Source organism: Prunus dulcis, chromosome 4, assembly GCF_902201215.1.
Source record: "Prunus dulcis chromosome 4, ALMONDv2, whole genome shotgun sequence".
In the NCBI taxonomy this organism is placed as follows: domain Eukaryota; kingdom Viridiplantae; phylum Streptophyta; class Magnoliopsida; order Rosales; family Rosaceae; genus Prunus; species Prunus dulcis.
This window is the reverse complement of record NC_047653.1, coordinates 11971848-11999177: the sequence shown is the minus strand read 5'-3', so window position 1 is coordinate 11999177 and position 27330 is coordinate 11971848. Positions and strand designations below refer to the sequence as shown.

The window sequence follows — 27330 nt, the reverse complement described above, 5'->3', positions numbered from 1 at the left end:
TTGCGAATTTCTAGACCTGCTTTATTAAGGCAACGTTTACATGATGTGTAGTGTGTCATACAAAGAAAATTTCCAACATTTGTCCTAGCCCATATGAAAAAGTATTTCGTTCTGTTGGAATTTTAAATAAGTTTTAAAATTTTAACTGTTTTTGAGTTATTTAATTATTTTGGTTGTTTTATTTTATTTATTATGGAGTTATACATATTTAATTTTCATTTATTATTTCTATATTGAATGCCTTAATTTTCTGGTTGTTTCTATCAATCAACTTATCACAAAGATATAACTATTAATTATTTGTTTCTAGAATTTTTTCCTAACTTATAATATATTTTCGTTGACTTATACATCTCTTTCATAATTATATGCAAGGCTTTGTCAAACTTGGCCTACGAAATTGAAACTCTCCTCAACCAATAAGTTTGACTGACAAACAGCCATGTCAAAATGTATGTGTGAACTATCTAGCCACCACCGTTGAAATAGTAATCGTTCCGTTGCTGATTATGTTATCGTTACCCGTGGAACTTCTTTCTGTGAAGAAACCAGGCTCCTTTGGTTGAGGCAATATTGCTCCCTCGTTGCCTAACATGAACACCACGGATGACATTGCTGGTCTGTCCAAGGATAGCTTTTGAACACATAATAGACCAATTTGAATGCATCTTAGCACATCAAACTTCACATATGAGTTATCCAAACACGAATCCATTAGTTCCAAACCTTTGTTTTTGTTCCACAGTAGCCATGCCTGGAACAAGTGCAAAGTTATATGCCTTTAGTCAAACACATGGAAAACTAGAGGTACAATATTAGTAGGCACATAAAACCATATATAATGCAACACGTACATGTCCCAGAAGAGTGTGATGGTGATCTGGATGATGAAACCCCCTGTTCTTTCTGCCACTTACTATCTCTAACAAAAGCACTCCAAAACTGAAGACATCGGATTTCATTGAAAACTTCCCATCAATTGCATACTCAGGAGACATATATCCGCTACATGAAAACAACCAAACTTAAGTACTTGTTCATAATTGGAAATGAAGACATTCATAATAAATGCTGCTAGAACTCACTATGTCCCAATGACTCGTTTTGTTTTTGCTTCAGTTTGATTGCGTCCAAAAATCCTAGCTATGCCAAAGTCAGATATTTTGGGGTTCAGCTCATCATCAAGTAAGATGTTGCTGCTCTTCAGGTCCCTGTGAATGATTCTTAATCTGGAGTCTTCATGGAGGTAGAGAAGTCCTCGTGCAATTCCCATGATGATGTCAAATCGCTTTCGCCAATCAAGCAATGCCTTTCTACTTTGATCTGCACTTGAAACAATTTTGGTTCAGATTTCCTACTCTGTAACATAAACAGAGCTGCACAAGATGCTGTTTAATAGTATACATTGCACTAGAAAGTAGAAATTAAGATGAAGGATAAAAATCAGACCGAAGATAAAGCAGTCTAAGCTTTTGTTGGGCATGTACTCATAGATAAGCATCCTTTCTTCTCCTTGGATGCAACAGCCCAAAAGTTTAACAAGATTCCAGTGTTGAAGTTTTGCTATCATTGTAACTTCATTCTTAAACTCTTCAATACCTTGCCCAGAATCTTTTGAGAGTCTCTTTACAGCTATGAATTCTTCTCGGGTTAGGTTGGCCTGAAAATTAAGTATAAATATGTTAGCTCATAATTTCATGCACACTAACGTCAACTATCACTTTGTTACCTTGTAAACTGGACCGAAACCTCCCTCTCCTAGTTTGTTTGTGTGGGAGAAGTTATTGGTGGCGGTTGCAATTGTATCAAAATCAAACAGTGGCAACTCCAAGTCCTCCGTACTGTCTCTTGATGCTGTAAATTGAAAAAAACAATGAGGGAAGGAAACTATGGGCAAAGACAATGACATTAATGCAATGTAATTGTCTTAATTTGATTTTATATTAACTCTTCTTGCAAACTTAATTCAGAAAGCAAAAGCAAACATAGATATATATTTCAAAGACAGTGTCTTAGTCAATGCATAAGATTTCCTCAAGCATATATACAGGTTTCCACAAATATATTAGCAAGGTGCATATGCATGCTTACCTCTTTTCTTTCGTCTCTTCTTCAGAATTATATACCAGCAAGAAAAACCCAAAAAAATAAGCAAAGAAACTGCGGACAGAACCGAGATGAGTACTACCCTTTTACCCTTCCGACTGCTCTTACCTGAAGATTATATACAAGATAACATTAACAAGGTGAACCACACTGTACAGAGTATTTTCTTCTGTTATGGTGTATTGCCAATTCAGAAGTTGTTCATGCATTTAGGCCTACCTCAATTAAAGCATAAACAAAGTTCCCAAATTTTGAGCCTTGCAACATGCAATTTTAAAGCAATAAGTATATGCAACTGTTATTCCTAAGCCCTTATGTACAGAATCTTTAGGATTAAGCGCATGGCTTCACAAGATCAGGGGCTAACTTTACTAAAGCAAAATACTCACTTAGCAGTCCTACCTAGTTCTGAAAATGGCATCCGAATATATATATCTTGCTCCCTATCATCTTCATCGAACTCTCGCATATCAATTAAGGCGCCAGACCACATCAGACAGCCACTATCTCCCTTACTGATATCTGATTTAGCATAAGCTACACAAGAACATTTCCTCAAGCACTCTGCCTTGCATTCATCGATGTTAGTGCTCAGGATCACCCTAAAATCCAACTGGTCAGGCAGTTTCACATTTCGAATTCTCAGAAAGTCTTCTCCCTTCTGGCAATTCAGTGGTGTTCCCCTCCTGCACCCACTTGTCCAATTAAGCACCCCCCATTCGTTCCATGATTCCGGGACAAACCCATGCAAGCACTCACAAACAGGTGATTTGTTAATTTTACAAATGCTATTTGCTCCACACACTCCATAATTATCACACTGATTATACTGCAAAGTATACATAACAGCCCATGTAGTGCTTCCTTTGTTGACCACTAGCCGCTGGATACCCGACTCACTCAGCTTCAATCTTGTGACAACAGATTTATCAACAGCCTCATATGAATAGTATAAATCAGTAGTATTATACACAAAAATTGGATGCACAACTTCGTAGGAAACTGATGAACCAGGAGTACCTGTTAATCGAAGACCGTTCCATGGTCCTGTACGAAACTGTTTCTTTGATCCTTTGGCAATAACAAGCTGAGGCAACGGAACATTATCCATCCCGTAAGTATATTGTCCAGGAGATGGATCACTATCATTTTTCCAAGAAGTCAAGAATCTGTTGTGGCCTGTCCTGAAGTTCCACCCCAACTTCATGTCTTGCAGCAGAGTGTCTGATGGGAAATCGAAACTTTCCCATATGTAGATTTCTGAAGCTGTGGCAACCTTGTCTCTGACAACCAGGTTTCCAGTCTCCAAAAGCTCTGCAACAGGATCTTCTGCTACTTGGGAAGAAGTGGAAGACCAAACAGAGTTGTTCATTTGATCCAAAAGGACCAGACTTCCATTTTTTGAGAGTGTCAAGGATCCATACGAATCTGCAAGTGGGTTTTCTCTGTTGGCTACCCAGACAACAACATCTGGAAAATTATTGTACCATATTCCCAAATACCAAGAAGAATTACCAGCAGAGAAAAGCCCTGATTTAAAGCTCTGCCCAGATGAAACCAAGGTATCAGAGCCTATGATGGGTTTTGATGGGGATATCGTATCAGCTGCTGTGGCCAATTGTAAGACTAAGAACTGGAGCAGAGAGGTGAAGATGAAAGGAAGGCCCTTCATCTCTGTTCTCTCTGTCCAGAATGGTTTTTTTGGACCTTAATGTTTGGACTTTGCAGCCGCAATCTGACTAGTAAAATTATCATAATGGTTGTTGGACTTTTTGATTTGCTATGCCACTTCAAAAGAATTATTTGACAAGGTTTTTGTGGTAATAATTATATATAACAACCCTTCTATCAAATCAAGCATGGGTTGAGGGAGAGGTCACGGTTCTTCTGGACAGACTGTCGCCACAATTACCCCGTCCGTTCTAAAGGTCCACTTTGAGCAACTACATGTACGTGTCATATCACTCTGGAAATAATAATTTGATACAATTGTCAATTCACCTCTCATGCATTGAGGCCAACCTCTTTCTTTGCCGGTTACTTTGCAAATACATCAGTCTATCTGGCTTCCACCGCGGTAATGGTGATTGTGGTTCCAGTGTGGCTTCTAACTTCACCAAGTAAGGTATCAATGTCGGCGAAGCTTCTTTCTATGAAGAAACCAGGCTCCTTTGGTTGAGGCAATGTTGCTCCCTCGTTGCCCAACATGAACACCACCGATGACATTGCTGGTCTGTCTGCCGGCATTTTTTGAACACATAATAGACCCACTTGAATGCATCTTTGTACCTCAAACTCAACATATGAGTCCTCTAAGCATTCATCCATTAGTTCCAACTCCTTGTTTTTGTTCCACAATAGCCATGCCTGGAAATTATGTGTCTTTTGGTCATTTTCATAGAAAACTATGGTCTAACATTAGCAAACACCAATAAAAAAATACCTACATGTCCCAGAAGACTATGATGGTGATCTGGATGATGAAACCCCCTGTTCTTTCTGCCACTTACTAGCTCTAACAAAAGCACTCCAAAACTAAAAACATCGGATTTTACCGAAAACTTCCCATCAATTGCATACTCAGGAGACATATATCCACTGCAAGTAAAAAAAACATAATTTAAGTACTAGATTATAACTGAACATGAAGGCATTGGTGAAATGTTTACACAACTCACTATGTCCCGATTACTCGTTTTGTTTTTGCTTCAGCTTGATTGCGCCCGAAAATCCTTGCTATGCCAAAGTCAGATATTTTGGGGTTCAGCTCATCATCAAGTAAGATGTTGCTGCTCTTAAGGTCTCTGTGAATGATTCTTAATCTGAAGTCCTGGTGGAGGTAGAGAAGTCCTCGAGCAATTCCCATGATAATGTCCAATCGCTTTGGCCAATTCAGCAACACCTTTCTATTTTGATCTGCACAAGTTAGCCATCACATGAGATCGTTTGGTTCAATTTTCCTCCCCTGTCACATAAACAGAGCTGCATAGGACTCTGTTTAATTGCATAAATTTCACTGCAAAGTAGTGAAATAAAATTTAGGTTACGTAATTAATCCGAAACATGAAGGAAAAAATCGCCTACCGAAAATAAAGCAGTCCAAGCTTTTGTTGGGCATGTACTCATAGATCAGCATCCTTTCTTCTCCTTGGATGCAGCATCCCAAAAGTTTAACAATATTCCAGTGTTGAAGATTTGCTATCATTGCAACTTCATTCTTAAACTCTTTAATACCATGACCAGAATCTTTTGAGTGTCTCTTTACTGCTATGAATTCTTCTCGGGTTAGCCTGGCCTGAAATTTTAGTATAAATATGTCAGCTCATAAGTTCATGCACAACGACGTCAACTATCGGTCTGTTACCTTGTAAACTGGACCAAAACCTCCCTCTCCAAGTTTATTTGTGTAGGAGAAGTTATTGGTGGCGGCTGCAATTGTATCAAAATCAAACAGTGGCAACTCCAAGTCCTCCTTAGTGCCTCTTGAAGCTGTAAAATGACAAAACAAAAAGAAAATTTATGACAAAGACAAAGAAATTAAAATGAATTAATATGTTACTCATCTTCTCTTTCCTCTCTTCTTCAGAATTATAAAGCAGCAAGACAAACCCAGGAAAAGAAACGAAGAAACTGCAGATATGACCAAGATGATTACTACTCTTTTATCCTTCCTACCGGTCTTCCCTGAAGATCATATACAATAAAACATTAATAAGCTAAACCACAATATTTAGTATTCTGATTTCTTTGGTAAATTTACACAGAACATTCTTCTGGTATGATGTCTTTCCACGTTATATTGAAACATACACAAAGTACACTACTTTTGACCTTTTCAATTTGAACCTTTCAACATAAAATTGAAAGCACGAAATCTATATATTTGATGACCTGAACATTCCTAGTGCATCCTAAAACCTTATGTACTGCATCTTCAGGATTAAGGATTTGACTTTATAAGATCAGGAGCTAACATTACTAAAGCAAAATACTCAATTACCTAGTTCTGAATGTGGCAGCCGAATGTATATATCTTGCTGACTATCTTCTTCAACGAATTCTCGCAGATCAACTAGGTCGCCAAACCACATCAAACAGCTGCTGCCTCCATTAATGATAACTGTATTAGCATAAGCTACACAAGAACAATTCTTTAAGCACTCTGCTTCACATCCGTTGTTACTACTGCTATTGTTGACCAAAAAATTCAACTGGTCTGGCAGCTTCACATTTCGAACTTTCAAAAACCCTTCTCTTTTCTGGCAACTCAGTGGTATCTCCCTGATACACCCACTAGTCCAATTCAGCACTCCCCATTCGTCTGGTGATTTCGGAACAAACCCATGCAAGCACTCACAAATGGGTGATTTACTAATTCTGCAAATGCCATTTGCTCCAAACTCTCCATAACTATTACACTCATCATTCTGCAAACTATTCCTTCGGTGACCACTAGCCGCTGGATCAAACCCGATTCACTCAGCTTCAATCTTGTGATGGTAGAACTATTAAAAGACTCATATGAATAGTAAAACTCATTGGTATTATACACAAATATTGGTTTCACGACAGATCTGTATGTAGCTACTAAACCAGGAGTACCAGTAAACCAAAGACCGTTCCAAGGTCCAGTTCGGAACATTTTCTTTGATCCTTTGGCAATAACAAGCTGGGGCAACAGAACATTATCCACCCCATAAGTATATTCTCCAGGAGAAGGGTCGCTAGCATTTTTCCAAGAAGTCAAGAATCTGTTAAGGCCTGTCCTGAAGTTCCACCCCAACTTCATTTCTGGTAGCAGAGTGTCTGATGGCAAATTGAAACTTTCCCATATGTAGCTTTCTGAATCTGTTGTAGCCTTTTCTCTGACAACCAGGTTTCCATTCTCCAAAAGTTGTGCGACAGGGTCTTCTGCTACTTGGGAAGAAGTGGAAGACCAAATAGTATTGTTCATTTGGTCTAAAAGGACAAGACTTCCATTTTTGGATAATTTCAAGGATCCATGTGAATCTGCAACTGGATTTTCTCTGTTGGCAACCCATACAACAATATTTGGAAAGTTCTTGTACCATATTCCTAAATACCAGGCCTCTGAATTGACCGCGGAGAAGATTCCTAATTCGAAGCTTTGGCCGGAAGAAACCAAGGTATTAGTGCTGGTGATGGATTGTGCTGCAGAGATTGTATCAGCTGCTCTGGACAATTGTAAGTAGAGAGGTAGAGAGGATTAATGCAAGGCCTTTCATTTGTGTTCCTTGTCAAGAAATGGGAAGGTGACTGGAACTTTGGACTTTGAAGCCAGCCCTTCTCAATGTTACAATTATTATAATGCTATTGTGACCACCACATTTTCTATGCTAAGTTGCCAGCTGACTTTCAATCTTATAGGCTTGAAACGTTTGACCAAAAAAGAGAGCAAAATTGAGGGAGTAAATGTCTACTTCTTTGTCCAGAACAATCGTACCAGATAACCCCTAAATCCCTGAACTTGCTATGGTACTACCATGTGAGAGCATATAGGAGAACAATCCTTTTATGACTTGTTATTCTTTTGTATCACTCACAAACTCACCTAGTCACAATTTTACAATGTACTTCTTTTGCATTTGACGAATGAACTACGAAATCATTGCTTAGGGGCAACCATGCCAAACTTCAGGGTCTATTGTGTGGTTAAACCTTTCATGAACCTAGTAAACAAGTAATTTTCCAATGTGAAGGGCTTAGGCTACCGTGCACAAGTGAGCCCTCCCGATTTTAAGCCCACTACCACTATAAGTTAACATTGCCCCCCTTGAATTGAACTCCTCTGTTTTCTTTATTTCATAGCTTTTTTAATGCTGAGCTGATCATACAGTGAAGAGACACCTTCAACAGACAGCAACTATATCTGCTGTGAACTGGCACTGATTTCTTCATGAATACTTGGTCAAATATCTGGATTTTATGGATCTTTTGTGAATTTTTTATTGAGGGTTGAATGGCATTGCTATTATTAGGGAAAATGATGCAGATTGGGTTGACTGTTCTGTTCCTTCAACCGCGCGCTACTGTTCATCTCTTGGGTGAAAATTATGACAAGAATCAACCGAAAAACGTGCATGTCTTTCATTATTGGTGACAACACTCTGCAATCAAACACTCAAAATGACCGTTAATTCATTCGATTTTCCATGCACGTCGAGATTGACTAGCATTTCAGTTTTCATAAAGGTGAAGGTGGCTCTTGGATCACTAGTAACCAAGTTGCTGGTATTATTTTTCAACTAATTAACCCCCAACTTCAAGTTGCTGATATTATTTTTCAAACCCCTGCCAAGGGTCCCATTCTGTTCTCCACCGATCGAAGTTGGTCTCTGAAACTCTCCTCAGCCAATGAGTTTCAAGGATAAACAGTACAATTGAATTATTATTCACTCTGATCTAATCTCTTATCTCCCAGTCTTCTAAGGAACCCATTAATTATCTGATAAACAGCCCAACTAAGGAGACATCCTTCTTGGGTGTGGTCACGATTGCGATAAACAAAAATTCAGCACCTCCTTCTTAAATTCAGATATTCTTCTCGGAAGGAAAGGAACCATAGTTACATAAAATATTCAGCAGGAACATATAATTCACATACAGTACTTTAGTTATTTTGACCAATTGAATACAATTCTATAGCCACTCCCATATTCAATCTCGTGGCGGCCGGTCTCTTACAATGCAATACTACATGTTTATGATGCCCGTGCATTACTCTGTAAAACAGTAGTTAGTCTAGATTTACATTTTACTTTTCTGAATCAACCTCCCATTGAGGTTATTCCCTTCTTTCTGTTTGCAAGCAAATTCATCTGCATCCATGTCAAAATGCGTTAAATCCGAATTACGAGTCCAAGTTGCCATGTGTCAGTTATCTAGCTTCCACTGTCGAAATGGTAATACTGCTTCCTGTCTGGCTACCTCTACCTTTGTCGATGATGGTATCGTCCAGGGAACTTCTTCCTGTAAAGAATCCTGGCTCCTTTGGTTGAGGTAATGTTACTCCTTCATTGCTTAACATGACAACCACTGATGACATTACTGGTCTGTCTTTTGGAAGCGCTTGAACACACAATAGACCTACCTGAATGCACCTCAGCACCTCAAACTCAACATATGAGTACCCCAAGCAAGGATCTATTAGCTCCAAACCCTTATTTTCATTCCACAGTAACCATGCCTGGAACAATTCAAAATTATATGGCTTTAGTCATACCCATGGAAAAACTAGAGGATCAAAATTAGCACACACATATAAACATTAAATACCTACATGTCCCAGAAGACTGTGATGGTGATCTGGATGATGAAACCCTCTGTTCTTTCTGCCACTTACTATCTCTAACAAAAGCACTCCAAAACTGAACACATCGGATTTCTCTGAAAACTTCCCATCAATTGCATACTCAGGAGACATATATCCACTGCATGCAAAAAAACACAACTTAAGTACTTAATTAGTTACTGTTGCAGAAATGAAGATTCCTTTCATGGTCTAGGTTAGTGTAACTTACTATGTCCCAATTACTCGTTTTGTTTTTGCTTCGGTTTGATTGCGTCCAAAAATCCTTGCTATGCCAAAGTCAGATATTTTGGGGTTCAGCTCATCATCAAGTAAGATGTTGCTACTCTTAAGGTCTCTATGAATGATTTTTAATCTGGAGTCTTGGTGGAGGTAGAGAAGTCCTCGAGCAATTCCCATGATAATGTTCAATCGCTTTTGCCAATTCAGCAAAACCTTTCTATTTTGATCTGCACAAGTTTTCCATCACATAAGCTCATTTGGTTCAGTTTTCCTCCTTTGTGACATAAACAGAGCTAAATAGGATTCTGTTTAATTGCATAAATTTCACTGAAAAGTAGTAAATGAACATTTAGGTTACGTAATTAATACGAAACATGAAGGACATAATCTTATACCGAAAATAAAGCAGTCCAAGCTTTTGTTGGGCATGTACTCATAGATAAGCATCCTTTCTTCTCTTTCAACGCAGCAGCCCAAAAGTTTAACAAGATTCCAGTGTTGGAGGTTGGCTATCATTGTAACTTCATTCTTAAACTCTTCAATACCTTGCCCAGAATCTTTTGAGAGTCTCTTTACAGCTATGAATTCTTCTCGGGTTAGGTTGGCCTGAAAATTTAGTATAAAAATGTTAGCACATAAGTTCATGCACACTAACGTCAACTTATAGCTCCGTTACCTTGTAAACTGGACCGAAACCTCCCTCTCCTAGTTTGTTTGTGTGAGAGAAATTATTGGTGGAGGTTGCAATTGTCTTAAAATCAAACAGTGGCAACTCCCAGTCCTCCTTAATTGATCTTGAGCCTGTAACATGAAAAAGAGAAAAAGAACAAAGGAAAAACATTATTATCCAATGACAATGGCCTTAATACATAAGATTTCCTCCAGGATACAAAGGTTTTGATTCCTGCAAATGCAAGCTTACCTGTAGATGTGGATACATTCCTTCCTCTCTTCTTCAGAAGTATACACCAGCATGACAAAGCCAGAAGTGGAAGCACAGAAACTGCTGATATGACCGAGATAAGTATAACCCTTTTGTCCTTCTTGCCGGTACTACCTAAAGATTCTGTTATGTAATGGATAACATTTAGGCATGCCAAAATTCCTCTAACCTTATGTACTGCATGTTAATGAATAAGGGCTTAAATTAACAGGATCAAGATCTAATACATTCTAAAAGCAAAACAATGACTTACCTAGTTCCGAAAATGGCATCCTAATGTGTATATCTTGCTCAACATCTGCTTCAAGGAACTCTCGCATATCAATTAGGTCGCCAAACCACATCAGACAGCCACTTCCTCCGTTACGGCTATCTGAACTAGCATAAGCTACACAAGAACAATTCCTCAAGCACTCTGCCTCACATTCCTGCACACTCATTTTTGTGTTTGCCCAAAACTCCAACAGGTCTGGCAATTTCACGTTTCGAACTTTCAAAAACCCTTCTCCCTTCTGGCAATCCAGTGGTGTCTGCCTAATGCACCCACTTTCCCAGTTAAGCACATCCCATTCGTTTTGCGATTTTGGAACAAACCCCTGCAGGCACTCACAATTTGGAGACTTGGAAGTTCTGCAAATTCCATTTGCTCCACACTCCCTGTAATTGTCACACCTGTCATTCAGCAAAGTATACATAACAGCCCATTCAGTGCTTCCTTCATTCAGCACTAGCCGCTGGGCCAAACCAGTTTCAGACAGCTTCACTCTTGTTAGAATAGAACTCTCAGTAGCCTCATACATATAATAGAACTCATTGGTATCATACACATAGATTGGTTTCACAATTCGTTTGTTCCCAGAATCAGGAGTACCAGAAAATTGAACACCATTCCAAGGCCCGGTACGGAACAATTTCTTTGATCCTTTGGCAACAACAAGCTGAGGCAACATCAGATTATCAATCCCATAGGTATATTCTCCAAGAGATGGGTCACTAGCATTTTTCCAAGAAGTCAAGAATCTGTTGACGCCTGTTCTGAAGTCCCATCCAACCTTCATTTCTGGTAGCAGAGTGTCTGATGGCAAATTGAAACTTTCCCATATGTAGCTTTCTGAATCTGTTGTATCCTTTTCTCTGACAACCAGGTTTCCATTCTCCAAAAGTTGTGCAACAGGGTCTTCTGCTACTTGGGAAGAAGTGGAAGACCAAATAGTATTGTTCATTTGATCTAAAAGGACAAGACTTCCATTTTTGTATAATTTCAAGGATCCATGTGAATCTGCAACTGGATTTTCTCTGTTGGCAACCCATACAACAATAGTTGGAAAATTCTTGTACCATATTCCTAAATACCAGGCCTCTGAATTGCCCGCGGAGAAGAGTCCTAATTCGAAGCTTTGGCCGGAAGAAACCAAGGTATTAGTGCTGGTGATGGATTGTGCTGCAGAGATTGTATCAGCTGCCCTGGAAAATTGTAAGACTGAAAAATGGAGTAGATAGGTAGAGAGGATTAGTGCAAGGACTTTCATTTGTGTTCCTTTCTAGAAATGGGAAGGTGACTGGAACTTCGGACTTTGAAGCCAGCCTTTCTCAATGTTACAATTATTATAATGCTATTTTGACCACCTTATTTCCTATGCTAAGTTGCCAGCTGACTTTCAATTTTCTACGCTTGAAACTTTTGCCAGATGATCTCTAAATCCCTAAATAGTCACAGGAGTGGCAATTTCTGATACGGCTGTGTGATTATGTGCTACACCATTTGATATTTATAATGTTCTTAAAAGTTGTTTTTTTGAAGAAGTAGAATTTCTCTTTCTTTTTTTTCTTTTTTTTTCTTCTCTCGTTTCCTTTTCTCTCTCTTTTTTTTCTTTCTTTCTTTTCCTTCTTTCTTTATAGAGCTGAAATTACGGAGACGTGTCTCTTACAAACCCCAAGCGGCCCCCGCAAATTAGACCAGGCATTCGTGTCGTTTTCATGTCAACCCGCTTTTCTTAATGGGTTAACACGACATGACACGATAAGAAAACGGATTGAAAATGTAATACCTCGAAAAATTAAAAGTGGACTTTCGTATTTCAGTGAAGAAAAAAAAATTATGGTGAAGAATAATCATGGATATTTTATCAAGTGATTTTAGATTGAGACTATTGGATTAAGTGTGTTTAATTACAAGTTTGACACAAATGCCCTTACATAACATTTTGTGAATTTTTCAAAGGACATTTAAGACATTGAAGTGAGACCATTATGATTCATAGGTAGTACGATACTAGTCGACTCAATGAACATGTAGGAAATAGTTTCTGAATTTTAGGTCAACATTACCAAAATACCCTTGTAGGCTAAAAACAATAAACATAATCTGAAATGTGAAGGGCATCAACCCACCCTCCTTCCATTCTTCTCCACTTGCCTCAAGCTTTCAAATCCACCATTATGAAAGGATGACTCACCTATCCTAAACCCTATGTTTTTAAAATTACCAAAATACCCTGGTAAGCCAAAAACCTAAAACATAATCTAAAATGTGGAGGGCATCAACCCACCCTCCTCCCATTCTTCCCCCCTTGCCTCAAGCTTTTAAATCCACCAATATATATGAAAGGATGACTCACCTAGCCTAAATTTATGACTCACCGAGAGAGCGAGAGAGAAAGAGAGAGAGAGAGAGAGAGAATAAGAAGAAGAATATGAAGAAGAAGAAAGGAGAAGACTTGGAAATAAGGGAGATGGAGTTTATTACTATTACATCCATTAGAGAATTAATAATGAAATGTTAGAGGTAGAAAAGAAAATGGTGGAGGTATTGAAACAATTGGAAGGATGAAAGGTGGGACTTGTTGACTTGTGTTGTGAAAGCATTAAATTGACTTGACTTTAGGAGGCTGTTGCTGCAATCTCCAGGAGTTGGAAACCCAAGCTAGCACCAGATGTCTATTGTAGGATTAATGGCACCAGCTGCCTACTTGTAATTACTGATGAGCTTGGTTAGCAATCCATCCTCTTGTATAAATACGTTGTTAGTAATACAAAGAAAAATACAAGTTAAAAACCAGAAAAATTATCTTCTCTCATTCTCATATTCTAAGGAACCCATTAATTATCTGATAAACAGCCCAACTAAGGAGACATCCTTCTTGGGTGTGGTCACGATTGCGATAAACAAAAATTCAGCAACTCCTGCTAAAATTCAGCAATGCTTCTTGGAAGGAAAGGAACCACAGCTGCATAAAATATTCAGCAGGAACATATAATTCACATACAATACTTTAGTTATTTTACCAATTGGATACAATTCTCGTGGCAGCCGGTCTCTTACAATGCAATACTACATGTTTATGATGCTTGTGCATTACTCTGTAAACAGTAGTTAGTCTAGATTTACATTTTACTTTTCTGAATCAACCTCCCATTGAGGTTATGGCTTTCTGTCTGTTTGCAAGAAAATTCATCAGCATCCATGTCAAAATGCGTTAAATCCTAATTATGAGTCCAAGTTGCCATGTGTCAGTTATCTAGCTTCCACTGTCGAAATGGTAATACTGCTTCCTGTCTGGCTACTTCTACCTTCGTCAATTATGGTATCGTCCATGGAACTTCGTTCTGTAAAGAATCCTGGCTCCTTTGGTTGAGGTAATGTTACTCCTTCATTGCTTAACATGACAACCACTGATGACATTACTGGTCTGTCTTTTGGAAGCGCTTGAACACACAATAGACCTACCTGAATGCACCTCAGCACCTCAAACTCAACATATGAGTACCCCAAGCAAGGATCTATTAGCTCCAAACTCTTATTTTCATTCCACAGTAACCATGCCTAGAACAATTCAAAATTATCTGGCTTTAGTCATACACATGGAAAAACTAGACGATCAAAATTAGCACACACATATAAGCATTAAATACCTACATGTCCCAGAAGAGTGTGATGGTGATCTGGATGATGAAACCCTCTGTTCTTTCTGCCACTTACTATCTCTAACAGAAGCACTCCATAACTGAACACATCGGATTTCACCGAAAACTTTCCATCAATTGCATACTCAGGGGACATATATCCACTGCATGCAATGCAAAAAAACACAACTTAAGTACTTAATTACTGTTACAGAAATGAAGATTCCTTTCATGGTCTAGGTTAGTGTAACTCACTATGTCCCAATTACTCGTTTCGTTTTTGCTTCGGTTTGATTGCGTCCAAAAATCCTTGCTATGCCGAAGTCAGATATTTTGGGGTTCAGCTCATCATCAAGTAAGATGTTGCTACTCTTAAGGTCTCTATGAATGATTCTTAATCTGGAGTCTTGGTGGAGGTAGAGAAGTCCTCGAGCAATTCCCATAATAATGTTCAATCGCTTTTGCCAATTCAGCAACACCTTTCTATTTTGATCTGTACAAGTTACCCATCACATCAGTTCATTTGGTTTAGTTTTCCTCCTTTGTGACATAAACAGAGCTAAATTGGACTCTGTTTAATTGCATAAATTTCAATGAAAAGTAGAAAATAAACATTTAGGTTACATAATTGATACGAAAAATGAAGGACATAATCTTATACCGAAAATAAAGCAGTCCAAGCTTTTGTTGGGCATGTACTCATAGATAAGCATCCTTTCTTCTCCTTGAATGCAGCAGCCCAAAAGTTTAACAAGATTCCAGTGTTGGAGGTTGGCTATCATTGTAACTTCATTCTTAAACTCTTCAATACCTTGCCCAGAATCTTTTGAGAGTCTCTTTACAGCTATGAATTCTTCTCGGGTTAGGTTGGCCTGAAAATTTAGTATAAATATGTTAACTCATAAGTTCATACACTCTAACGTCAACTATCGCTCTGTTACCTTGTAAACTTGACCGAAACCTCCCTCTCCTAGTTTGTTTGTGTGGGAGAAGTTATTGGTGGCGGTTGCAATTGTATCAAAATCAAACAGTGGCAACTCCCAGTCCTCCTTAATTGATCTTGAGCCTGTAACATGAAAATGAGAAAATGAAGAGAAGGAAAAGCATTATTACCAAATGACAATGCCTTTGTCAATACACAGGATCTCTCCAGGATACAAAGGTTTAGATTCCTTCAAATGCAAGCTTACCTGCGGATGTGGATACATTCCTTCCTCTTTTCTTCATAAGTAAACACCAGCATAACAAAGCTAGAAGTGGAAGAACAGAAACTGCTGATATGACCAAGATAAGTATAATCCTTTTATCCTTCTTGCCGGTACCACCTAAAGATTATGTTATGTAATAGATAACGTTGAGAAATTAAATCACAGATTTTTGTGTTTGATTTCTTTAAGTAAATCTCACAAATTACTATTTATTTAGTTTGGTGTATTCACACTTTTATTATTGCCATTTCAGCAACTGCTGACGCTAATGTACTGCATGTTAATGATTAAGGGCTTCAATTAACAGGATCAGGATCTAAAAACATTATAAAAGCAAAACAATGACTTACCAAGTTCCGAAAGTGGCATCTTAATGTGTATATCTTGCTCACTATCTTCTTCAACGAACTCTCGCATATCAATTAGGTCTCCAAACCACATCAGACAGCCACTTCCTCCATTACGGATATCTGTATTAGCATAAGCTACACAAGAACAATTCCTCAAGCACTCTGCCTCACATTCCTCCACACTCATTTTCATGTTCACCCAAAACTCCAACAGGTCTGGCAATTTCATATTTCGAACTTTCAAAAACCCTGCTCCCTTCTGGCAATCCAGTGGTGTCTGCCTAATGCACCCACTTTCCCAGTTAAGCACATCCCATTCGTTTTGCGATTTTGGAACAAACCCCTGCAGGCACTCACAACTTGGAGAATTGGAAGTTTTGCAAATTCCATTTGCTCCACACTCCCTGTAATAGTCACACCTGTCATTCTGCAAAGTATACATAACATCCCATTCAGTGGTTCCTTTCTTTAGCACCAGCCGCTGGGACAAACCAGTTTCAGACAGCTTCACTCTTGTTAGAATAGAACTATCAGTAGCCTCATACATATAATATAACTCATTTGTATCATACACATAGATTGGTTTCACAACCCGTTCGTTCCCAGCATCAGGAGTACCAGTAAATCGAATACCATTCCAAGGCCCGGTACGGAACAATTTCTTTGATCCTTTGGCAACAACAAGCTGAGGCAACATCAGATTATCGATCCCATAGGTATATTCTCCAAGAGATGGGTCACTAGCATTTTTCCAAGAAGTCAAGAATCTGTTGAGGCCTGTTCTGAAGTCCCATCCAACCTTCATGTCCGGTAATAGAGTATCTGATGGGAAATTGAAGCTTTGCCATATATAGTTTTCTGAACCTGTTTCAGCCTTGTCTCTGACAACAAGGTTTCCAGTCTCCAAAAGCTGTGCAACAGGATTTTCTACTAATTGGGAAGAAACGGTAGACCAAATAGTGTTGTTCATTTGGTCTAGAAGGACCAAACTTCCATTTTTGGTTAATGTCAAGGCTCCATTTGATCCTGCAAGTGGGTTCTCTCTGTTTGCAACCCATACAACAGTATTTGGAAAGTTTTTGTACCATAATCCTAGATACCAGGTTTTCGAATTGCCCGCAGAAAAGAGTCCTAATTCGAAACTTTGGCCGGAAGAAACCAAGGTGTCTGAGCCCATGATGGACTCTAATGCAGATATGGTATCAGCTGCAGTGGACAAATTCAAGACTGAAAATTGGATTAGAGAGGCAAAGAAGATGAGAGTAATAAGGCTCTTCATGTGTGATATTTTCTGTCTGAAGAAATGGGAAAGTGCTAGCTTAGCCTTGAAAAAACCAAATTGGAAGGAGACAAGTATTTTGTACCTTGCAGGGCTTGTAGGAGCCCCCTTCCATTGTTGCTTGGTCTAAAATTATTGACGTTTATTACAATGGTGTCCATAATTCCAATAGTTTTTTCTTATCACAAATTACGTACTTCCAAACTGATATAGTTAAAGAAAGAAAATCAAACAGATAAACTATTTAATATAATTAACCAAGTTTGAGTTTTGTGTTGTTTTCTTCTTTACCAATGTGCTTGTCAGCCGCTTCTTCTTTTTTAAATCTTTTTTTCTTTGAATTGATGTTTAAACAATTGCAAGATTTCTTGTTGACTTTGAGAAACTACATAACAAGGCACTGCTTTCTGTATAAGTTAGGGTCTCTATCTGTTGAATCTTTCAAAACCTCAGCTCACTAGGAAAATATTTGACCATTTGTTCCAAAAATCTTTTATTAAGATGGTGTTTGTTTGCATATGTGACTATTTAAATACATGAGATGTGTGTTTACAAGTTGTGCATAATATATTATCATCAGGGAGTGGAAAATAGAACCCTTGACCTAGTCGAGGAGGTCCATACGCCAATTATCTAGCTTCAACGGTTGTAATGGGAATTGAGTTTCCAGTGAGGCTTCTTCCTTCACCTATTACTAGTGAGCCTTTCCATTGTTTGTTGGTATTTTAGTACTATTGTAAAATTAATTTAAAAATAGTAAATCGAAACAGTTGGACGAATTCAAACAAAATATTGGAGCAGAGAGACATTGTTTGAGAACGAGAATTCATTCATAAAACCACAGACATACAAAGAGCGACGAAGATGAAAGAAAAGCCCTTCATCTAATGTAGAAAGGTAAACAGACAGACAGGCAAAGCAACTAACATACTCTCGGAGGATCACACCTTCTCCATCGCGGAAACCATCTTCTTCCAGCCCACCAAACCCTCTGAACACAAGGATATATAAAATGATAACTGAGTTATACAATTGATTTGGTATAAAAGAAAACAAAAACAAAAACAGAGAGAAATAAAATTCTAGAATTGCCAAGATTTTGAACATTCAGATCATGTTTTATGCACGGAATAACAATATAGGTTCTTCATTAGTCCTCTTTTCCTATTGGCATTACAACTAGATCCTATAACAAACAAGATAACATAAAAACTGGAAGTATCACAAAAAGATCATGTTTTATCTACCTTCCATCGATGTGGTCATTTCATTTTCTGTATAAAATTGTTCCCTTTCTTGTCCTTGCCTCCAAATCAATGGAGCATCTTTCCAGAAAGAAAGCAGGTTGTTTAGGCCAAGCCAAACTTGCTCCCTCGTTCGCCAACATGAAAACTGCAGATGACATTCCTGGCCTGTCTGCTGGGAATTTCTGAACACATAATAAACCCACATGAATGCATCTAAGTACTTGAGATTCAATGCAGTATTCTTTCAAGCATTTGTCCAATAGTTCCAAGTATTTGTCTTCATTCCATAGCAACCATGCNCTAATCAGTTGCAAAGCAACCTCTCCGCCGTGGGCTCTTGTTCGGGTCCTGATCAAGGCAACAACCCACCAAGTCTTTAAAGGCCAACTTCTNTGCTCTTGTAATTATTGTCGTGACGATTTTCATAATCCGAAAACCGAAACCGCTTCGTGATCTTCAAACGCAGAGACTTTGAAGGAGGCAAGTTAGACAGGGGAGGCCCCCCATGAGCCAATTCCGGAGCTGTGATCCCAAAAGACCGTATATCCGCCTTGCATCCGTATCCGTTGTGCGAGTGTATCACATCAGGCGCCATCCAGTACGGCGTCCCAGCAATGTCGTTTAACCGAATCGATGACTCTCCACTCGAATTGGCCTCATAAACAGAAGCAGAAACCCCAAAGTCTGAGGTGCCCTTGATCATGAAGATACGACATGGCGTTCAGTGTCTCCCTGAGGACGACAGCAATGCAGGGCTCCGGTAGGCCGTCGGGGAAAGCAGAGGAGATTATGGATTGGAGCGACACGGCGGACATGAACGGCCGGACCACCCAAAGATGACGGTCCACAGTGAAAGAACAATGGGCGCTGAGGATATTGGGCTGTGAAAGAAGAGAGAGCGTCATGGTTTCACGTCGAATGTTGTCGAAACATATTGGGCTTAAATGATGTTGAGTTTAGGCTGGGCTAGGTTCAACCCAAACTTGTTGGGCTTAGCTCTGGTCATTATCAACATAATTATTGGTGAAATTTCTTCCATATTTATGGTTCTATTCTATATAATGCCTAATATGAGGGCAAAAGCAGTAGAATTCTTTAGTGAATTAAAAAAAATGGCATTAATTTGCAGATTAATGGTAGCAAGTTTGAACTTCTATGACATCATAGTAGTGTGTGTGAGAAACTCTCTCTCTCTCCTGTAGTTTAAACTATAGCTTGTACTCAAAAAAGAAAAGAAAATAACATTAACTTGCAGAGCAATAGTCTTAGGTTTGAACCATCTTGACACCTTAGCAATGTGTGTACGAAAAACCCACTTCTCCATGTAGTTGACTATTGCTTATATTAAAAAATAATAATAAGAACAATAAACTCATACAAACCATATTATTAACTCAGAAAAATGGACATATCATGGACACCGGCCATGGCTCTATTGGCCTTGCTATATGAAAATAATAGAACCCAAAAAATAGAAAATCAAGGAAATTATGGCAGAGAGTAATGTGACTGATGGTGGAATGCGACCCCTGTCTTTCCTTATCAGCATCCCTTCAACGATAGGGTAGTTCATCAAAATGACATAAAAGGGTATGAATACTTGTATGAAAAATTTGTCCAACTCTCCCAAAAATATGACTCTAGAAATCCCAACGGCAAAGGATGCCATGTTCAAGATCACCAGAGCAGCCATTGGAGCAAGAAATAATATTGATGTTTGGAAATCAAACACCCCCATATTGTAACGCTTGAGTTGCTCAACATCGTCAACTTTGTTGGTTGGGAAGAAACTGGCTTCTCTCATACCAATTTTCTTCATGAAGGCATCCCAACTGCCATATAAGTGAGATGTAACTGACTTCATCATCCATATCCTTTGCTCATTTATCCAATGTCGAAATGTAAATCCCGTTGAGAGAACCTCATATAAATGTTTCGAAATCGATGATAGGAATACGAACGAAAATACGATGAAATATGAATTTGAGACCTACAAATCCAAGAACAAGACCAATATATATTAGGATATCGCATGACACTAAATCAAATTGAAGATTTTATGACGAGAATTATTTTTTTATGAGGACGGTAGAATAGAATGGATGACTATAAAATAAATATTTATATTGTCAGATTATCATACTGTATATGTGATCCACACAATCAATCAAGAATAAACCAACTCGCACTAGTAAAAATGACCTCAATATTCACGGATGTTTAGTTGTTTATTGTCCTCTAAATGAGCATAGATAGATATAGTTAGTATAGGAACCCGTATATGTGCCCAATTAGGGGCCAATAACAACTAAACATCCATAACTATTGAGGCTTTTAACTGATGTCAAAATTTCATGTTCACAGTCTTTGTTGTCAGATAGCGTGACAAAAGATAGATTTGTTTTATTATATACAATGATTTCCTTAAAGATAAGTACTCTTTATCTTGAATCATTTGTGCAAAAGATATTTGATAGGAAGAAATATTTTTGAAAATAAAATAAAAAACTTTAATTACCTCTGGGTACAAAGGAATACCATTGAGTAGGCAGAGCTGAGGTATGGTAGCAAAGCACCACAATGGCAAGAAATAGAAAATGGGGAAAAGAGCAAGATCTGCATAACACATGCTTTGAACGAAAGTGTACGTTTTCAAAGGGCCATATACAAGAGGACAAAACTTGGAGATAGCAACATCAACCAACCCAGAGGTCCATCTAGTCAATTGGACTAAAAATTCATCCAAATTGGTGATGCCACTGCCCAAGAACTGTGGCCTTGGTGGATTACAATACACTGAAATCCAACCTTTGCAATGCAAACGAAACCCTGTGAAGTAATCTTCCAGCACAGACCCATACATGAAACCAACCTGCCATAAATGAAAGAAAGACCACAATTATTATTATTATTATTAAGTTGAATGATTCAATGGGTATGGTTTTAATAGTATCTGTACTTGCCTCTTTCCCCCATTCGGTGCCATTTTCGAAGGCACAAGAGGCTAGAAGTTGGGCTTCATTTAGCAATGCTTTCTTTCTGTGGATGAGCATATCAGGCTTTTTCTTTTGGTGGAGGGATTTGATGAACTCATTGGATGGACCAAAAGATTGTCTAAGTTTCATGGGATCCCCATCTGGAAATTCAATAGTGAAACTAGTAATTAGCTATAGAACGTACAAGAAAGATAAATGTACATGGATGATTACAAATACATGCTTATATAATGTCTAAGAATATATACTATTAATAGATAAAGAGTTCGTAGCTCAAATAGTTAAGAGCAAAACATTTACCTCTGCCCCCGATGTCCTAGGATAAACTTGTCAGGATAATAACAATTTAATTTTTATGGGTGATTGCAGATTGGTGTTTTCTTTTTCAAACCATAGCTTTCCTTGAAGCAAAGATTAATACAATCAAACCGAAATGATTGGTGTTGATGAGTTGACAAAAACTGGGTGATTGACTGTTTGGTATTTGTTAAGTGTGACCCGCAGTTGAACTACAAAGAATGACACATATGAATGATATGATATGATATGATGCTAGCCAGCTGCAATTACCAAGTCGATCCAAGTAAAAGTATATATACAAAAACACACATGACGAATGCAAAACACACCTTCATGTATGAAGTTTGAACATAAGGACAACCTCTTGATGTAATAGCCAGAACCAGACACACATGGCCCTCCAACCCCATCAAAACCTTGCCATAGCAGCTTTGAAAGTAGTCAAGACCAACAAGTCATAAAATTGTCAGATATATTATTGCACATAAAATATATGTATGATTTTCTTTAATTATATTTAGGGGATAATTTTTAATTAAATATATTAATTCATGTATAACTAAAGTGAAGTTTTGTCCTTGAATCCATACCCAAAATATCGACCTCAGCTGACTGTCATAGATATCATTATTACTGATATTGTGAAATTTTTGAGGGAATTGAACAAGTGCTAGGGAGGGTGATATCTTTGGGTCAAGATGGAAACACATTGCTTGCCGAGCCGAGCTTGGATCATGGCAATGCATGTCACAATCTAGCCCTAATATGTAAGGAGAATTGCTTATCACACCAGAGACCCGTAGCTGAAAAACAATAAGTGCACAATATGTTAATTTATACGTAAATAAATAAATACCTGAATACGTAGAAAAATTGTTCACTTGTCAAATGAGCATGTATAAGTTATGTCATACTATCACTTTGGATCGATAATAAAATGAATTATTAGTTTGAGTGTGTGGTGCTAGATTCATAGCTTTGGTAATACGTAACATACTATAGATATTTTATAAGAGAATATTACAGTAGATGCATAAATAGAGGAAGATTACGAAAGATCAAAAGAAAGAGATACATACAAGAACATTGAGCGCTCCAGCCTTAAAATGGTGGGGATGAGAAGGCCGTTTCTCACGAGAAACATAAACAAGGAGAGGCATATTTTTGGTTTCATTTTCTTGAATCGCATCATCACTGGATGTTTCTTGTATAACCTGCCAAATTTCCAGATATGGGTTATGATCATGAATTTATGTTACATATATTTTCTCTTTCTTTTTCTTTTCTTTTCTTTTCTTTTCTTTTTTTCATTTTTTTTTTTTCTTTTTTTTTTTGGTGTGTGGCTATGGAATGCTGTCTGTCTAGCTAACTGCGTGTTATATATATCCATTAGTAAAGGACAAAATAGGAAAATGCACACTTGTCGGTTGGCAAACCTGAGAAGAACTTGGAAACTTGGCAAACCTAAAAACTCATTGATATTTATTTAGGTTGTAAAAGTAAAAGATTTCTTTAACATTGATGATAATATATATATATATATATATATATATATAAACCAAATTAGTCAGCAAACAATACCAAACGTTAATATATACCTCAATCACTGCAGGGTGATCTCGACCCAGTCTGCTCTTTGTGTCCCCAACCGTTGCTTTTTCTCCTACTCTTTTCTTGAACGCCTCATATTTCTCCTGCACCCAAATCTCCCCCATCAACTCTGGTAGCTAGAAACACCATTAATATAATATATAATGTTTTCTTGTGTCCTAGCAACTGTTCATTTTGTATATTACCTCTCTAATAAATTGGTCACATACAGCTAACTCGATTTTAATGAGAAAAATCGTACACTAGATGATTATATAGCTTGTATACATGTCCCATGGCCAACTTTGTAAGTAATAAAATGTTGTGTTGGTTAGTATGCAAAAATTTCAACTCTCATTCACCTTAATGTCTTCTCTCTCTTGAATGAACTCGCTGCCGCCAAAATCAGAGTCCTCCTCTTCTGCAGAGAAATAAGCCTCCGGAGCCCTGCACTTGATCCCATACCTCCTACAAAATGGAAGCCACCACTTTGCAAACCTCCAAGCCTCTCTCATACCCTTCAAAGTCACAGCAGCACCACCATCATCGGACAGATACACATAAAGTTTCTCTGGCGGATAGTCCATTGCCATGGCAGATAACACAGTGTTCATCACCCCTACAGTCGGTTCCTTCTCCGGATCCGCAGTGCAGATGAACACATCAACAGCTGGGAGCTTATCATCGCCAGGCAGCCTCTCCGGGAACGTGGTTCGCGAAACGGGACGCCATCGAAAAGACTGGCTGAGGAGCCACTCGAAGGATAGGAAGATTTCCGAGACAAACACAAGAAGCCATGCTAAGGTGGTTGCTTTGGTTTTGGTAGTGTCTTGGAAGAAGAAGAAAGAAGCTCTGTAGTAAAGCAAGAAGACTAAAGCTATAGAGTGGAAGAATATATGTGTCCGGTTGATGAAGATTGAAAGCTTGTGGACATGGCAGAGATGAAGGGGGAGCTTAGAAGAACTCTCCATATCTTCTTCTATTGTGGCAAGCTTTGTGCTTGGTATGTGCTTAGAAGAACTCTCAACACACACAAGTATGAACTACCTACACCCTCCACCTCCTTTTAAAAGACCACAACACTGTTTAATTAAATAATTAAAAATAAAAATGTAGAGGAATTGAGTGGTGATTGATATATGCCTGAACAATATGATTCAAGAGAGAAGATATGGTTCTGTGGTTACAAGGGTCCAAAAATTTAACGGTTCTGTGGGCTGTGGGGCCAACAGTTATTATTATTAGGGAGATTTACTATTATATCCAATATGGGGGTCCAAATTATAAAAATACCCCATATGAAATGGACTTTAGAAATACACCAAAAGCTCATTTACAACATAACAAAAAAACTTTTAACTTCTTATAAATTACAAAACTGCCATCAATTTCTTAAAATAAGCCCAACCCCAAAATCTCATATAAATACCCAAAACATTTAATAGGGCATCAAAGTAATTTAATAATTAATATTAAATTCAATAAAGTCAGCTGTCATTTTTTGGGTTTTTTTTATAGAAATTCAATTGTGTATGGTTTATTTATAATTTTAGTGCTAGAAATGGGTATATCACTAAATATCTCTTATTGTTATTATTTTTTAACACAAATGATAGTTTAAATTAGTTTCTCACACACATTATCAAAGTATCATAAAAGTTTGAATATGACAATCATTAGTCTGCAAGTCAAAACCTTTTTCACTAAGTTAGACTCCGATGGCGGCCGCAAACAATTACTTTATGACCAAACGAAGCGGCCGCAGACAATTATTTTATGACCAAACGACATAGAGTTGACTCACGAATTAAGGTAAAACTAAGTTTTATGAAAATTTAAAAACAAAAATATGTTGAAAATTGTTTTCAGTTTTCTTGATCAGCAAGACATCACGGCCGTCGCCGGCTGACTTGCGTGACTGTATTTCAATGAGGACGACTAATTGCTTTCTCTACTTACGTTACAATAATATGAGAGAGAGAGAGAGAGAGAGAGAGAGAGAGAGAGAGAGAGAGAGAGAGTTACCATTGACATCTCCACAACTAATTTGTTTCTAATTGCACTAGTGGTCCTCAAAAAATTAATTTATAATTATATCATTAACTTGTGATTCTCACACTTGTTATATTAATCAAGTTTACGTCCCAAAATTGGCCACAGATTGACCAAGTCAATTACGTCTCATGTTGTTGAAACTTCTCTGCGGCTAAGTCACTGAAGCTTTGGCACAATCAGCAAAATAATATATTCTTTCTGTTTTTCATTGGCAAAAAGGCGACGTCGTGGGGGAATCCTCTTCGTGATTTCCAACTCATGTTTCCACTCTATTTTCATTAGGAAGATGTATCACGTCACACCATCAAAGAGTGTCACATTTTGCGTGATGTCATCTATGACATGATTGATTAAAATAGTAATAATTGGAACGTAATTAAGGCATACTTGAATGCCGCCAATGTTACTGAAGCTAGTAAATAAGGGGTTCTAATGGCAATCAATCTTGAGGCGCAAGGATAAAAAAATGTCAGTCCTAGAAAGAAAAGAAAAAGGTGGTGCGTGGTGGCCAAGCCCCAAACATTATAATTATTTTCTTATAAAATAACACAAATTCGAAGGAAATGTTGGTATTCAATGGTTTGGACAAAAATGCTGATGTAGTCTTTAAAGGATGTCCTAATCAGTAATATCCGATCCATCAATTGAATGTGGAATGGGAATGAAGGAAAATTCTACAGTGCGCCAGTGTATCGATGCGCCCAAATTTCAGCCATTAGATCACTTTTAATTTATGGCTGTTAATAAACACTGAAACTGAATCCACCAACTGTAAGGATAAAGAAAGAAACAGAAAAAACAAACCAAAAAAGCTGACAGCCAACAAGGGCTATATATAAAAAAAAAACACAAAAAGCATGTTCATGTATATATATATATATATATATATATGTATGTTGTAAAGGTTTTTGTGTGGAGCTCACTAACTATTTATTTGGAGACTTTGGGTAAAGTTTGTCTGCAGCCTTTCCTTAGTGCACATTCACGTGGGTTGGCAACCTTCACCAATCTGCCTATAAATAAGGCATTATCCTGCCTTTGCATAGACACCTCCAGAGAGAGAAGAATGAGAGTCAGGCAAAGAGAAGAGGAAAAGAAGGAAGAAAGAAGGTGAGTGAGTTGAGAGGAAAGAGAGCAGAGAAATTCTCCAAGAGAGAAAATTTAGTGAGCCACACATATTGTAAACACTAAAGTTGTAGCCCTATTATTTTATATAGTGGAAAAGTTACTGCTGCTGCTCTCCGAGGACGTAGGCATAGCCGAACCTCGTTAAATGTTGTATCTCATCTACTTTACGCACAGCTCAATATTTTAGCACATATTCCGTTCATTTTACAACACATTATCAGCACGAATTCGCTTTAACAATACCAGCTGAATTCTCTGATGAAACCCATATCTCTTATTCCTTTTTTCTTCTTCCTCATCATCATCATCATGGATTGATCCCTGCTTCCAAAACCTCACTCTCACATACACAACAGCACAGACTGCCCCAAGTTCCTCATATGGCCGCTCATCATCACTGGGGTCTCGATCATGGTGGTTGCAGAAGCCTACTATATGAACACTTTCCTCATGTGGGTTTACCTGTTCATCATGTTCTTCATCATGACAGCTCTGACTGGCTTCATCATCTTCGCATCTACTGTTGTTGTTCCATCACTTTCCCTGTCTACAATTCTCTCACTAAATTCACAGACAAATGAGAACGTTGTAGTTATGGAAGCAAGGGAAGAAGATAATGTTTGTGGGTGTAGATGCCCAAAGCTTTTTCACAAAGATAGTCATACTTGCCCAC

The 27330-nt window shown here is 38.0% G+C and overlaps 5 protein-coding genes across 8 annotated transcripts; all 5 read right to left on the bottom strand.

Moving 5' to 3' along the window:
• Positions 1-323: 323 nt before the first annotated feature.
• On the bottom strand, positions 324-4195 carry LOC117623953 (G-type lectin S-receptor-like serine/threonine-protein kinase SD1-1). 4 transcript variants are annotated; one of them, XM_034355020.1, is made up of 8 exons: positions 3127-3243; positions 2509-3017; positions 2092-2214; positions 1730-1854; positions 1450-1660; positions 1086-1323; positions 855-1005; positions 324-754 (listed from the first exon to the last, which is right to left on the bottom strand). In XM_034355020.1, exons 1-8 carry the CDS (start codon positions 3147-3149, stop codon positions 464-466), a joined length of 1671 nt encoding a protein of 556 aa, XP_034210911.1. In that variant the 5' UTR covers positions 3150-3243; the 3' UTR covers positions 324-463. The 4 variants fall into 4 exon arrangements, with proteins under 4 accessions (XP_034210911.1, XP_034210912.1, XP_034210909.1 ...); XM_034355021.1 differs by lacking the exons at positions 2509-3017; positions 3127-3243 and adding an exon at positions 4108-4195; XM_034355018.1 differs by having other exon boundaries at positions 2509-4120.
• Positions 3870-5067, bottom strand: LOC117623955 (receptor-like serine/threonine-protein kinase SD1-8). The gene is made up of 3 exons (XM_034355023.1): positions 4785-5067; positions 4554-4704; positions 3870-4473 (listed from the first exon to the last, which is right to left on the bottom strand). Exons 1-3 carry the CDS (start codon positions 4970-4972, stop codon positions 4165-4167), a joined length of 648 nt encoding a protein of 215 aa, XP_034210914.1. The 5' UTR covers positions 4973-5067; the 3' UTR covers positions 3870-4164.
• On the bottom strand, positions 5058-8997 carry LOC117625370 (G-type lectin S-receptor-like serine/threonine-protein kinase At4g27290). Its single transcript, XM_034356935.1, has 7 exons — positions 8879-8997; positions 6448-7301; positions 6107-6226; positions 5716-5790; positions 5471-5595; positions 5191-5401; positions 5058-5071 (listed from the first exon to the last, which is right to left on the bottom strand). The coding sequence occupies exons 1-7, from the start codon at positions 8995-8997 to the stop codon at positions 5058-5060; spliced, it is 1518 nt and encodes a 505-aa protein (XP_034212826.1).
• Positions 8650-17356, bottom strand: LOC117625369 (receptor-like serine/threonine-protein kinase SD1-8). The gene is made up of 14 exons (XM_034356934.1): positions 16063-17356; positions 15695-15829; positions 15446-15570; positions 15166-15376; positions 14760-14997; positions 14518-14668; positions 14119-14424; positions 10855-12142; positions 10581-10778; positions 10335-10459; positions 10054-10264; positions 9648-9885; positions 9407-9557; positions 8650-9313 (listed from the first exon to the last, which is right to left on the bottom strand). The coding sequence occupies exons 1-14, from the start codon at positions 17339-17341 to the stop codon at positions 9005-9007; spliced, it is 4965 nt and encodes a 1654-aa protein (XP_034212825.1). The 5' UTR covers positions 17342-17356; the 3' UTR covers positions 8650-9004.
• A 2590-nt stretch (positions 17357-19946) lies between these two features.
• LOC117623954 (cellulose synthase-like protein G2) lies at positions 19947-24546 on the bottom strand. The gene is made up of 8 exons (XM_034355022.1): positions 23837-24546; positions 23483-23578; positions 22964-23098; positions 22475-22687; positions 22214-22313; positions 21552-21724; positions 21107-21460; positions 19947-20578 (listed from the first exon to the last, which is right to left on the bottom strand). The coding sequence occupies exons 1-8, from the start codon at positions 24443-24445 to the stop codon at positions 20033-20035; spliced, it is 2226 nt and encodes a 741-aa protein (XP_034210913.1). The 5' UTR covers positions 24446-24546; the 3' UTR covers positions 19947-20032.
• Between the last annotated feature and the right edge of the window lie 2784 nt (positions 24547-27330).

Excerpts from the sequence above, each read along its gene's own strand:
- LOC117623953 (XM_034355018.1), bottom strand. The coding sequence starts at position 3,778 with ATGAAGGGCCTTCCTTTCATCTTCACCTCTCTGCTCCAGTTCTTAGTC. Across the intron at positions 2,215-2,508 it reads GATGCCATTTTCAGAACTAG|GTAAGAGCAGTCGGAAGGGT; the intron begins GTAGGACTGCTA and ends TATAATCTTCAG. Across the intron at positions 755-854 it reads ATCACACTCTTCTGGGACAT|GCATGGCTACTGTGGAACAA; the intron begins GTACGTGTTGCA and ends CACTTGTTCCAG.
- LOC117623955 (XM_034355023.1), bottom strand. The coding sequence starts at position 4,972 with ATGGGAATTGCTCGAGGACTTCTCTACCTCCACCAGGACTTCAGATTA. Across the intron at positions 4,705-4,784 it reads AAACGAGTAATCGGGACATA|TGGATATATGTCTCCTGAGT; the intron begins GTGAGTTGTGTA and ends TTTTACTTGCAG. Across the intron at positions 4,474-4,553 it reads ATCATAGTCTTCTGGGACAT|GCATGGCTATTGTGGAACAA; the intron begins GTAGGTATTTTT and ends CATAATTTCCAG.
- LOC117625370 (XM_034356935.1), bottom strand. The coding sequence starts at position 8,997 with ATGGCAACTTGGACTCGTAATTCGGATTTAACGCATTTTGACATGGAT. Across the intron at positions 7,302-8,878 it reads TTGATTCAGAAAAGTAAAAT|AGCAGCTGATACAATCTCTG; the intron begins GTAAATCTAGAC and ends ACAATTGTCCAG. Across the intron at positions 5,596-5,715 it reads TTCTTCGTTTCTTTTCCTGG|CTTCAAGAGGCACTAAGGAG; the intron begins GTTTGTCTTGCT and ends GTCATTTTACAG.
- LOC117625369 (XM_034356934.1), bottom strand. The coding sequence starts at position 17,341 with ATGAAGAGCCTTATTACTCTCATCTTCTTTGCCTCTCTAATCCAATTT. Across the intron at positions 14,425-14,517 it reads ATCACACTCTTCTGGGACAT|GCATGGTTACTGTGGAATGA; the intron begins GTAGGTATTTAA and ends GAATTGTTCTAG. Across the intron at positions 10,779-10,854 it reads GATGCCATTTTCGGAACTAG|TACATAAGGTTAGAGGAATT; the intron begins GTAAGTCATTGT and ends ATTAACATGCAG.
- LOC117623954 (XM_034355022.1), bottom strand. The coding sequence starts at position 24,445 with ATGGAGAGTTCTTCTAAGCTCCCCCTTCATCTCTGCCATGTCCACAAG. Across the intron at positions 23,099-23,482 it reads ATCACCCTGCAGTGATTGAG|GTTATACAAGAAACATCCAG; the intron begins GTATATATTAAC and ends GAAATTTGGCAG. Across the intron at positions 22,314-22,474 it reads AGCTGAGGTCGATATTTTGG|CTGCTATGGCAAGGTTTTGA; the intron begins GTATGGATTCAA and ends CTACTTTCAAAG.